The sequence below is a fragment of the Fusarium poae genome, chromosome 3 (assembly GCF_019609905.1).
Source record: "Fusarium poae strain DAOMC 252244 chromosome 3, whole genome shotgun sequence".
Classification (NCBI taxonomy): Eukaryota; Fungi; Ascomycota; class Sordariomycetes; order Hypocreales; family Nectriaceae; genus Fusarium; species Fusarium poae.
The window spans coordinates 3,121,026-3,132,728 of NC_058401.1; the positions used below are offsets into that span (position 1 = coordinate 3,121,026).

At 49.1% G+C, this 11,703-nt stretch overlaps 5 protein-coding genes across 5 annotated transcripts; 4 read left to right on the forward strand and 1 right to left on the reverse strand.

Moving 5' to 3' along the window:
- Window positions 1-254: 254 nt before the first annotated feature.
- FPOAC1_008428 (uncharacterized protein) lies at window positions 255-1,426 on the forward strand (the record flags this gene model as incomplete). Its single annotated transcript, XM_044852870.1, has 4 exons — window positions 255-470; window positions 524-659; window positions 705-1,066; window positions 1,115-1,426. The coding sequence occupies 4 exons, from the start codon at window positions 255-257 to the stop codon at window positions 1,424-1,426; spliced, it is 1,026 nt and encodes a 341-aa protein (XP_044705540.1).
- Window positions 1,427-3,177: 1,751 nt separating this feature from the next.
- Window positions 3,178-4,667, forward strand: FPOAC1_008429 (uncharacterized protein; the record flags this gene model as incomplete). Its single annotated transcript, XM_044852871.1, has 3 exons — window positions 3,178-3,496; window positions 3,893-4,181; window positions 4,256-4,667. 3 exons carry the CDS (start codon window positions 3,178-3,180, stop codon window positions 4,665-4,667), a joined length of 1,020 nt encoding a protein of 339 aa, XP_044705541.1.
- Window positions 4,668-5,144: 477 nt separating this feature from the next.
- Window positions 5,145-6,470, reverse strand: FPOAC1_008430 (uncharacterized protein; the record flags this gene model as incomplete). Its single annotated transcript, XM_044852872.1, has 1 exon — window positions 5,145-6,470. The coding sequence occupies one exon, from the start codon at window positions 6,468-6,470 to the stop codon at window positions 5,145-5,147; it is 1,326 nt and encodes a 441-aa protein (XP_044705542.1).
- Window positions 6,471-8,113: 1,643 nt separating this feature from the next.
- On the forward strand, window positions 8,114-9,305 carry FPOAC1_008431 (uncharacterized protein; the record flags this gene model as incomplete). Its single annotated transcript, XM_044852873.1, has 3 exons — window positions 8,114-8,190; window positions 8,253-8,510; window positions 8,561-9,305. The coding sequence occupies 3 exons, from the start codon at window positions 8,114-8,116 to the stop codon at window positions 9,303-9,305; spliced, it is 1,080 nt and encodes a 359-aa protein (XP_044705543.1).
- A 945-nt stretch (window positions 9,306-10,250) lies between these two features.
- FPOAC1_008432 (uncharacterized protein) lies at window positions 10,251-11,499 on the forward strand (the record flags this gene model as incomplete). The annotated part of the gene is made up of 3 exons (XM_044852874.1): window positions 10,251-10,650; window positions 10,749-11,292; window positions 11,340-11,499. The coding sequence occupies 3 exons, from the start codon at window positions 10,251-10,253 to the stop codon at window positions 11,497-11,499; spliced, it is 1,104 nt and encodes a 367-aa protein (XP_044705544.1).
- Window positions 11,500-11,703: the final 204 nt, after the last annotated feature.

Consider the following 11,703-nt stretch of genomic DNA (forward strand, 5'->3'; position numbering starts at 1 on the left):
CTCGAACGAGACGTAAGCATTGGCGAGCCGGCGAATTTCTCTCGAGAAATCACCTCAGAGCGGAATCTGATGGAAAATGGAGTCGAACAAGCGTATAAGTGAAGCCATGGACACAGTTATTGTCGAGTACAAAAGGACTGGATGAGAATGCGTAAAATAGTTTCCATCAAACAAGCTCATCTACTCAAACAGCATTTTCTACTTTACCTAAGAACTCCACAACCACAATATCTCACTTATACACGACTTAGACCATGTCTACCGTAACTCTTATGGAGGCTTCTGCCACGGAATCTTCAGCAATGGCTACCTGTACAACTGCAGTACCCGGGAAGTATGGCCGTGTTCCAGTTGATGCATGCAACTCCAACTACTTCTTCGATCCCAGTTTTGCTGCCAATCTTGCTTTCTGCGTACTCTTCGGCCTAACTACCACAGCCCATCTGGTCCAGGCGATTCTCTTCAAAAAGGTGTGTATCGAAATAACAGATTAATACATTTAGGATTTCTAACAGCTCTATAGAGATTCTGCTGGGTAGCCATCATGGGTGCAGCTTGGGAAACAATTGCATTCGCTTTCAAGACCCTCGGAAGTCGAGATCAGCAAAACATCACATATCTCACTTTGGGCCAAATTCTTTTTCTACTTGCCCCTCTTTGTAAGTACTAACAAAACACAACAAGATAATTGCTAACATACTCAGGGATCAATGCCTTTGTATACATGGGGGTAGCGCGCATGGTATATTTTAGCATGCCTGCTCAAAAACTCCTAGGTATTAAAGCCATTCGCATGACACTCCTTTTCGTTTGGTTAGATGTCATTCTCTTCCTTGTACAAGGCTCGGGCGGCATTATGCTTTCTAGTACGGACGCCGATAGCAATTTGATCGATGTTGGAATGAAGGTCTACATGGCTGGAGTTGCTCTGCAGCTCGCCGTTGTCCTTATATTCACTGGCATCACTGTCTTCTTCTATTTCAAGCTACGACAGCTGGAAGGAGGAAGCATGGGACGCATGAAGTGGCTCATCTGGACCATGGTGGTTGTTCTGTTGCTCATTGTAGTAAGTATTCTTTATCCAGTTACGAGTTACCAAGTTAACAATGGCAAGACTCGAATCGTATACCGCCTAGTTGAATTTGGCCCTGGTGTTAACGCGCATAATGCGCTTCTTATCCATGAGGAGTATCCACTGGGTCTTGATGCTACACCGATCTTGATTGCCCTCGTCTTGCTCAACATCATGCACCCTGGATTTGTCCTTCGCGGACCAGAGAGTGAATTTCCCAAGTTGTCCCGCAAGGAAAAGAAGGCGCTCAAGGAAGAGAAGAAGCAAGCCAAGAAGGCTCGCAAAGCTGGTGCCCAAGAAGTTGAAGAATTACCTATTGATAAGCGGTCAAGGAGCAGCAGACAGGTCGTCTGAAGGGTATAGTTGGTAAGCGGAATGTGCAATCGTTGAATCATTGGATCGCTTGCTCTAATGCATATGATGGATGTGGAGTTTTGGCTTGGATGTCGGATATTAGCTGGATAATGTTGCTTGGCATACTAGAATTTTGTGTGATGGGATATCGACATGCGATATTCCTTAGAGTGGAGGAATAATTGAATCGTTTTTTTTTATGCCCATAATCATAAGCGAAGTACGCGGGTCGAAGGTGCACAATTCGTATGTAGGTATCCTGCTAATATACCCGATTTAGAAGCCGCAAGGTGAAACACTGCCACAACTGCAAAACGGTCCTGGCGTCAGCTGAGGCGTTGTACGTCAGGTAGCTCGATAGACTGTAGCAGAAGGGAATAAAGTGTCCATGGTTCAAGTAATGGACGATACAATAGTAGTGAAATTTACACGATCAAATTGATTCATCAATGCATAGCGCCATCAAATTAATGAAAGCGGTGTTCAAAGGCTTGGCAACGCGTAAAAGAGAGACGCAAATAAGCCACTAATAATGCACAAAGATCGCCCATGATCAAGAGGGTGTAGAGAGATGAGATGAGACAGTCTGCCACGTTGGCCCCAGAGACGTCAGTGATAGTGTCGTGGCCGCTAAACCAGACTAGACTAAGCCCTTCTACATTCCAAACGTCAAAGAAACCGCTTGCGGGTTGCTCTGTCGCCGCTTCATTCATGTTTACTCTCTACCAACCTACCTAGGTAGTCACTCAAGAAATAATCCCGTATTTTCCTCCTCTCCTCCTCCTTTATCCATTTTTACCTTTACAACGTAATTCTAAACGCATCCGTCAACTTGTTTCCTGCCCAAGAAAACTTCCTTGATTTTACAACCAATACCCAGCCACCCCCAGCCACTTTATCTTCACAAAACGGGCATTTACTGTTTTCTGATTGGCCCCAAGGTCGCCCCTGGAGACACCGTCGCAGTCCGGACCCCGGTTCAACGCCTCTGGCTGCCAGCACTTTAAAAGTCCCATTTCCTATTCCTGGTTCGCTAGATCGTCAACGAGCTACTAACGATACGGGCTATAAATCAAGATCCTGGCTCTTATCTCGTCTTGAAGGCGAAAATCTAGCCGTTCTAAAGCAATATAGAGTTGCAGGGCAGGGTACGAAGTCCCATCCCAAAAGCAAGGCCTATAAGCAGCAAAACCGTCTCGAAACTAAAGTCGGGCGCGTTCAGGGTCTCTTCTAGTTTATCTTCTCTTCTGCTCTACTATTTACTAGAGCTCAGAACAAAACTGCACAGCCAGCTAATTCATATCCACTCGGAAGCAGAGAGGCACAGCACAGACTTGGCTTGCTCGTAAACCCGTTACTCGTGCTACATACAAGACAGCCAGCAAAGTCAAGCACAGGACAGGGACAGAACAGGACCACCCCCCTTCCCTTCTGTCTAGGGCTCTGTCTTCCTCCTTCTTTGACCTCTTTCTCTCCCCCTTTGTTGCATCATTGGTTACTCATCGAAAGCCTTTCTTGTTGCGTCTTTTTTTCTCTGCCCGTGCGCATACTATTCTTCTCGCAGAGGGTGGTGTCCTCTTCCTGTTTCTTCCTTCTTAATTGCTTCAGTTTCGAATTGCACGATCAACAAGACTTCAACGAAACTCACCAGCGATTTTATCAACAGAACAGAGTACGGCTACCAATACATTCCAACTTATTCAGCAATCAGACAATGTTTAATTGAGATCGGGATCACGAGACTACAAATCATGACCCCGGCCCATCTGATGGCGCGATTGCCGCCATTTCTTCTCGTCTCTAGCTTTTTCAATCTCGCTTCAGGCCATGTACTGCCGCAACCGACAAAGACCGTCGCCTTCCATGAGATCAACGCAGCGTCATACCCACTCGCCGCAACGCTTGCGCCCGACGACTCATTCTTACAGCGACGACAATTCAACACAATCTGTGGTTACATAGGAGGTGATCCCGGACTGCCTGCGACTTGTTCTGCAGGCTCGCATTGTGTGGTTGATGTCGATCACGATGCGGTGGGGTGCTGTCCCGATGGAGGATCTTGCACACAGGGTGTGTTTACAGATTGCGTGGATGCGGGCAGTGGACCACAAACAGAATTGAATCCATACGTATTCACGTGTCGAGGAGATGATTCGTGCTACAGAAATAGCTTTGAGGGAGGCTTTTTTCAATATGGGTGTGGTTCAACATCTGGTTTGGCGACAAACGTGGTGGCTACGGCTTCAGGCAAGAGCGCTATTAGACTTACTAGCTTGAACGTTCCCCTGACAGACCCGGTAACCTCACTGGCCGAACCCACGACACTAGGGACGAGGCGAAGAACGTCCGATACCGTTTCCTCAAGCACAGGGGCATCCACGACAGGGAGTGCAACTACGGAGTCCACAGAAACATCTACAGTAGAGTCATCAGAATCGACAACAGAAGCATCAACAACAGAATCAGAAACTTCAACAGCATCAGAGACCGAAACCGAAACCGACAGTGCAAGTGGGACTTCTGGTACCGCGGATCCTTCAGCCACCGATTCTGACGAATCTGCCTCTTCTGGAGCTTCAGCTCCCGACACTGACGGCGATAACAACTCGCGGAACACGGGCGCCATTATCGGTGGGACTATCAGTGCCGTGGCTGCGCTCGTAGCCCTCATCGTCCTCGGAGTCTGGCTCTGGAAGCGTAAGAAGGGAAATACGCGCCAGGGACCTGGCGTGAAACCGCAAGTGCAGCGTATTGGGTAAGTGTCCCCATCAGTGACCCTTTTCAAAGTTTTTTTTTCTTTAACAACAAGCTAACATAACATATTCCTAGTCCACCGTTAGAGAATAACCATAGTTTCGCTCCGGTGCCCCCTATGCAGGAAGCCGATAAAATGGCCCCGCCCCCACCGGTCCCCGTAACTGACCAGCGGAGCATGAACCCAATTGTTGACCACGACGGACCTTACGCGGAGCCTTGGGATCCCCAGTCCAATTACGGTTACTCGGCGGGGGCTGTCGGAGGTTCGCAGATGGAACACGACGAGGTGCCGTTGACGAGAGACGACGACTTTCAGCACGGTTACAATTCCGGTCTGGGACGTATCAGCGAAGAAGAACCGCGACCAGGAATGGCTATTAGCACGACAGGTCATGTAAGCAGTCCTGTTCAACCATATCCCGGACCCCGTCGCGATGGAGGGGGGCCATTATGGCAACAGAATCGTGGGCCTGGATGGTTTTAATTTTGTACAATACGACGCAGGAAAAAGAGGAAGACGGTACATATATAGGTTGTGGTGATGGCCATGGTTGTGGTTTCACAAGGGAATTATTACGGCGTTTGTTGGACCAGCACGGGGAGTTGATATCCGGGGTTGTTTTATCATAAAGAAGGACTGTAATGAGCGGTTCAAGTCTGGTGGATAGATGGACTTGCGCTTGGGTGATAACGAAATATGATGGCCACACGGCCATGAAATATTGGGTTCATTGGTAGATAGTTATGATACAAAAAACCAAGCGTTATTGACTAAAACTTTTATCGACTCTTCAAATGTGAATGAATGCTCTTTACAAAGTACATGGACAGATGTCGGCCAGCATGCAGAAGCTCATATATCTTGCGACGTCTCAACAACACCATTCTCGGTGGTACATTCATGTACTTACCTCATTTTAGTTAGCTGCATTATATCGTTCAACCTACCTGATGAGTTATATCAAGCTCCTATCGACCAGATCTTGACACTGGATTCATCAAAGACTGACTGAGCTTCAGATGCCTCCCCGAATCCCCATCCTCCCGAGCATGTCGCAACAACAGAACCGCTCGAATGTAGAGCTGTGCTCCCGACTGGCGCGTCATGGGGCTTCCAACTCCACGAGGGGTCTATAACACCAATCTGACTGCCAACGCCTTCCCAAACTGCAACGCCTCCATCATGGTTCCCTGCCCAGACTTCAAAGGATGGGAACTCGGCATAAGGATTACCTGCGAAGACATCTACTGACATCTTCTGCTGCGTGGGTGCGCTTCGTCCTCGAAGGGTGCAGAGGAGTTCGCCTGTGCCGCGGATATCATATACGATCATGCCAGAGGCGTGACGCTCGCTGATGATGAGGTAGCGACCACACGGGCTCCAGCGGACTTGAACAATACCTTGCCCTCCAATACCTCCCTCTATGTCGTCTGAGCGTGGAAGGGGCCAATTAGCAACGACCTTGTCTGACCGATGGACGTCGTATAGTCCCATCCATCGCGTCCATGTTCCCGCTGCGATAACAGAGTTTCCATTACCATCCACAGGCGAAGATGCTAGAGCAGCGACGGTACCCTTCATACCAACACCACTGCCCTTTGAGATATGGCGTTTGGAGGGGATGGTGGGTATTGTAAGCACTGGGCCATCTGAACCTGGGCGTGTCATGTCAAAATGATCAAGACGATTTGTCGATCCAACAAGGAAATGAGTCCCGGAGCCTTCCCAGAGAAGAGACGAAGGCGTAATGTACTCCTCCGTTTCGCGACGTATTAACTTATACGAAGCAAGTGGGGCAGAGCGCGACGCGAAATCATCATCTGGAGGAAAGAGGTGGTATAACTGAATAGGATGATCGCGACAACCAACGAGTACAGTTTGTGAGCTTGGTTCCGCTAGAGAGTAGAAGGGAGCTGCGGCGGCTGTTTGGGAAGGCTCAGGGAGGGTTATTGTAGATTGCGACTCAAGACGTCGCGGACGAGAAGCTGATGGGTCGAGCAGATCTTCAGGAAGAACAAAGGTGGAAATTGAGTTGAGCGCAGAAGAGACTAGGAGTGATGTCCCGTCAGCTGTCCATTGGACTGATGTGTAATAATCCTGCTTGATATTCGCTGAATGAGATTGCTTGTTGTTGTCTATGTCATCTCGAGACCGAACAAATGCGTTTTCAGCGACGAGGTTTAATGATGGTGCTGTCGTTTCATGTTGCGCCTGCTCCTGTAGATCTCTCAGCTGCGGCTCTGGATATGACGGAGCTGGCTCAATTGCCGGCTTGAGCTCATCCATGTTATAAGTTGTGGTTGAATGTTGCGAGATGATGATGGACGTAGAAAATAGAGGAACTCAAAGTGGATCCTCCACCTTAATCTCTGCATATCATATCACTTACACGCTTATCATGATCCAAGACTAATCTTCAGCTGGATCTTGAAACGTTAGAGGTCCCCCACGTTACATTTCCTGTCGTTTTGGTCTCTGTTGATCAAATAAGTGAGGCCATCGTCAAACCATTGGGGGAACTTTGCTCGCCAACTGAATGTCACCGTCTATCCTCATAGCAACGTCATGTGCGTTGGCGCCAAGAGCCGGCAGACAAAGGAAGGACCTCTGAGCGGCCTCCCACATCCAAACAAGTATCTTGCTGCAGGGTCCAGTGGGTAATGACACCAAAAAGGCAGCTCACGATCGCCGGTTTCCGCCTTGGCGATGTTTGGACACCGTCTTATGGGAAGAGACATATGTTGAGAATACTCTATCTGCCAGCGTATAGTTCACTATATCTTAAGGTCATTCAATTAAGCTTCCAGGCATTATCGAATCAGCACGTGGATTGTAAAGCGTAATGGGGAGTTTTGTTGCTCATCTACCTGGTACTGGCAATTGGTGGATGGTAACATCACAAGCTGCCTATAGGTACTTGCTGTCCCGCATTGCATTTGCACCCCTAGGCAGGAACGACTGAGGCTAGTGGGTAGCAGAAAAAATGACTTCCTAAGTCTTAGGTTACAGAAATAAATAGTCTAAGACCTATAGTCTAAGGAGCATAGAGTGGCCCACTAATTTCGTCTCTTATGCTTCCAGCGGCCAATTTTTCTAATACCCTGAGGTCAGAGCTGCTGCTTGAAAGTTACTGCTTTGAGCTACCCGCTTCTTAGGCTGGTAGTAGAAGGAAGGCACTATCGGTAAGTGTCTTGACATCCAACCCGCCGTCTATCATTACCCCATCCTTTTAGTTGTCGATATTAAATCAATTCTCCGACTTCCTTTCTCTCTTCCTTCCAACTCTTCTTCCATCCCCCCTAACACCAGCTCTCACATTCCATCACATACCAAGATACCCCGTATCTTGAAACCTTGCACTTCTACTGTCTCAACAATTGCTTCTCCCGCCAATCATGATCTCATGAAGCCAACTCGCCAAAAGAAGGGTATATAACCAACCTCGTATTCCTCGTCTGACTTCTTCCAGTCAATCAATACATTACAGTTAGTACCTCTCGTACCTGGTTGTTTGGGCTGCCCCCTCCCCGCGAAACAGCCTCACCAGGTGGGTCACAGCACCTGAGGTAAAGCTGACAGAAATATTGGCACAGTTTCTCGGCCAAATCTTGCCTGGCGAATTTCGTCGCTATTCATGTCTTAGTACGGTGACAGAACCATAAGACACCAACTCAAATAACATCATACGTCACTCCCCAGCAACGCAGGGCGCGCAACGTCCTCTCCACATCAGCACCAGCACCAGCCCGTGCTCAAACCAAAGCGTTAGGCAAAGCTCCTGGAAGGGACCGGACCCTGGCGACCATTCATCTGATCTCGTGATTCCGCGTGACCATTTCCCAGCTCTCTCGCAACGACCGCTGAGCCAACTCCACGCTCAGCTCATCATCTTCCGAAGCTGCCTTTGAGCACTTCGTCCAAAATCAACCATGGACGTCTTCACCTCAGAAAACGACCAATGCGATCGTCTCAAGACGCCCTCATATCTTGAACTCGTCGTGTCCATGTATGATTGCGCAACTCTCTCGAAATTTGCCCAGTAATCCTTGGTACTAATTGATATTACAGCGTCCTCCTGCTTGGTATTCTTGTCTCCTATCTTCCTCAGCACTATCGCATCATCTCCCGAGGCACTTCCGAAGGCATTTCTCCCTATTTCGTACTTTTAGGAACCACATCTGCTACCGCTGGTTTTGCAAACATTCTTACTGTTCCGCCGTCCCGTGCCGCCATAGGATGTTGCAAAGAGCTCGGCAAATTTGAATGCGCGGCTGGTCTTCTTGGTGTTGCCCAGCTCGGTGCTCAATGGGTTTGCTTCAGTCTCATGTCAGCCTCACACTTGACCCTGCCTATTTCTCCAGCTAACCAGTGAATAGTCTCGTTCTTTTTCTTATTTTCTTTCGATATAGACAAGCCAATGTTCCTGCAGAGGACCTGCGTGGAGATGCACCCAAATGGCAGACTGCTGTCATGGTGGGACTACTTTGTGTCCTTCACGGCCTCATTGTGATTATCCTGACAGGGGTATTCTTTATTGCACTCCCCGGTCATCTTGTCTTCTGGGCCAACTTCTTGGGCGTCATGGCCACAGTTTTGGCTGCCATACAATACGTACCCCAGATCTGGATGACTTACCATCTGAAGCATGTTGGAAGTCTCAGCATCCCCATGATGTGCATTCAGACTCCAGGTGGTTTTCTCTTTGCCGGAAGCCTGTTTGCCAGACTTGGATGGGAGGGCTGGAGCACCTGGTTCATTTATTTGATTACTGCATCCATGCAGGGAGCGGTCCTCTTCATGGGTGTCTATTACGAATATATGGCCCGGCAGCGTGGTGGCCGCGTTAACGGTCATATTGACAGCGCGCCTCATTCGCCTGTGGAATATTCGAGCGCCCCTCGAAGGCCACCACCAGGCAGTCGAACCTACTCTGAAGGCTGGGAGCGTGGTCTTCCAGGCCCCTTCACTGGCCACCCTGAGCGATACGCAGAAACAGAGGAAGACTTGGACGATATCCGAGAGCGCGAAGAGCGCGCCATTCAGAGGGAAAACCAACCGCTGCTAAAACCCGGTGGTATCGGCAACCCCCACAGGACATACGACGGCACTGAACAGTCGTGAAATACTTTGTTTTAAATTATCTATCTTAGACAACAAGACGAGTTTGGGATCAACAGCGAGCATATGATATACCAGGATTATCCGAGTCTCTTAATGATATTTTAGTGCTACCTAGGATTACATATTGTATCTTTTAGAATTTTATATGTATATTCTCGGCTATTTTTACGCCCGCGACATCCAACTTTGACTCAACGGAGTCATCCTTTTCATAAGCATGTGTGGGGACCTTGATGACTCGAGGCCGGCGCCAGGTTCCAAAGCATATTTTTTTATTTTACAATATTGCATTCCTCATCTACCCACGGACGCGAAATGATAGGATCATGGTAGCTCTCTACTAATCAGGATTCTTAGGTCATGGGGATCTTCGACTGCCTATTTTGAGATTTCACAATAGAACGAAACACTGTGCCAAACAAACCTGAGTGTATCATCATCACTCTGTCGCAGCACAGCGCAGCAACTGGGCCCTATGCTGACCCTAACCTAACGGGCCCAGAGAACCCACCCACTCCGCGGAGGACGGGTGACTCGCATCGCCTGCAAATGCGGGAGCCTTAGTCCTGAGCTTTGCCCCCTGTGGGATGCGGTCGGCTTCTGATTGGTTACTTTCATTTAATCATGTTGGATGAATCACTTGGTGTCATGAACGTCTCGATTGCCATCCATGAGATGGAGGGGAGGGGCCCCTGGCTCTGAGAGCCGAGAGCATCCAATCCAGTGGCGTCGATCCGATAACCATCCCATCCCATCCTCTTGTCGGAGTCATTCCTTCTTCTTCCTTCCATCCTGAAGCCCTAGATCCCTCGATCAGATTCTTCTTTCCTACTTGAATTGCCATTGTCGTTCTTAACATTGACCTAGAAACATAGTGTTACCCTCGAAGAGTTCGATAGTATTCTTATCCTTTCCTATCAACGCTTCCCCGCGGTTCTTATCAACATGGCTATCTACAGATCCGTCCCGCCACCCGAACAGCAACCGACCACAACCACTCCAACCCCTACTGCGACAAACCCTCCTCTGGCTACTATCCAGGTTCAGTCGCCTCCTACGCCAGTCAAGAACTCTTCAATCGATATCGATGCTTGGACTATCTCGGCTCTACAATCCCTCAATGTCTCCCCTGTCGCACGTGGAACTGGTATCCCTCTCGCCATCCCCATTGATGAAGCCGTCAAAGCTCAACCTAAATCTCTTGAGCGCAACGTCGGCTTTGACGAGCGTGAGGTGCCCACGTCTATTCCAAAGCGCCCTCTTTCCAGGAGGGACAGCCAGAGAACGCGCGATCTAGTTCAAAAGGGCAAGGAGGGAAGTCGCCAGCGTCGTCGCTGGGAAAATGGTATGCCGCTGTTGTCGATGATGCAGTCCACGCGTTGATCTGCGTTGATCTGCGTTCTCTCACGTATCCTTATACTGATCGATGACTCCATTTGCCAGACCGTTTGATGCACGTTCCCAACGTTCAGCCTCCTCTGCCTTCCGATTACGAAGTCCACCCCACGCATACTGTCCACCAAGTGCCCTATCAGCTTGCTCAATTTTGGGATCGTGGCGTGCGCCAGCGCGTTGAGGATAAGACTGCTCGACTCCAAGCCGAGCGGAAGAAGCAACAGCTCAAGTCAGGTAACGCTACTGGCCTTGGTGCTGGCGAGGTACCTCGCGACTTGCGCGAAGCCACCAAGCGCAGTCCTGTGGTACGCAGTTGGGTGCGATCTTTGGAAGAGCCTGTGCGTCAATACCTGGCTAGTCAACGGGTAGCCACTACACCTAACGCTGAGGCTGCTGAGGAAAGTGATAGCGCAGCTGAGCAGATGGACTCAGATGACGAGGAGATTGTGTTTGTCGGTAGGAATGGCGCAATGCGGGAGCTGAGAGAGAAGAAGGCGACATGGAAACATGCACACCGTGAGGTGTCCCAGGAGACAGTCGACTCGGGCATGCTGTTTGACTCTTTTGGTAATGATGAGAGTGCCGCCTTCAAGTTAGTATTCCTGTGATGAGATGGGATTAGCTATTAACAACCTTTAGGCGCTGGCTTACACACACCATCTCCGACTATTATGGTATCCAGTCCCGCTCCGTTAACCTCACAAACCCATCACGCCGAGTCGTCTATGTTGGTTTGAAGACTTCACAGGGTATTTTGCCTTCGCGAATGCTACCACGCCCTATGTGGGAAGTGTGCTGAAGGAATCTGGGATATTTCTGTTTTGGCAGCGGTATCGGGCCCTCAATCGAAATCTCAGACAATTTTTTTTAGATGTAGAAACGTAGACGGTAAGCATGATCATGGGGCAATAGAAACCATCGCACTGGGCTCGGTGGGCAGAAATCTGTTGTGCTGCGATGTGATACTTGGGATTCTTCAATGAGAGATCAAGCTCGCGATACT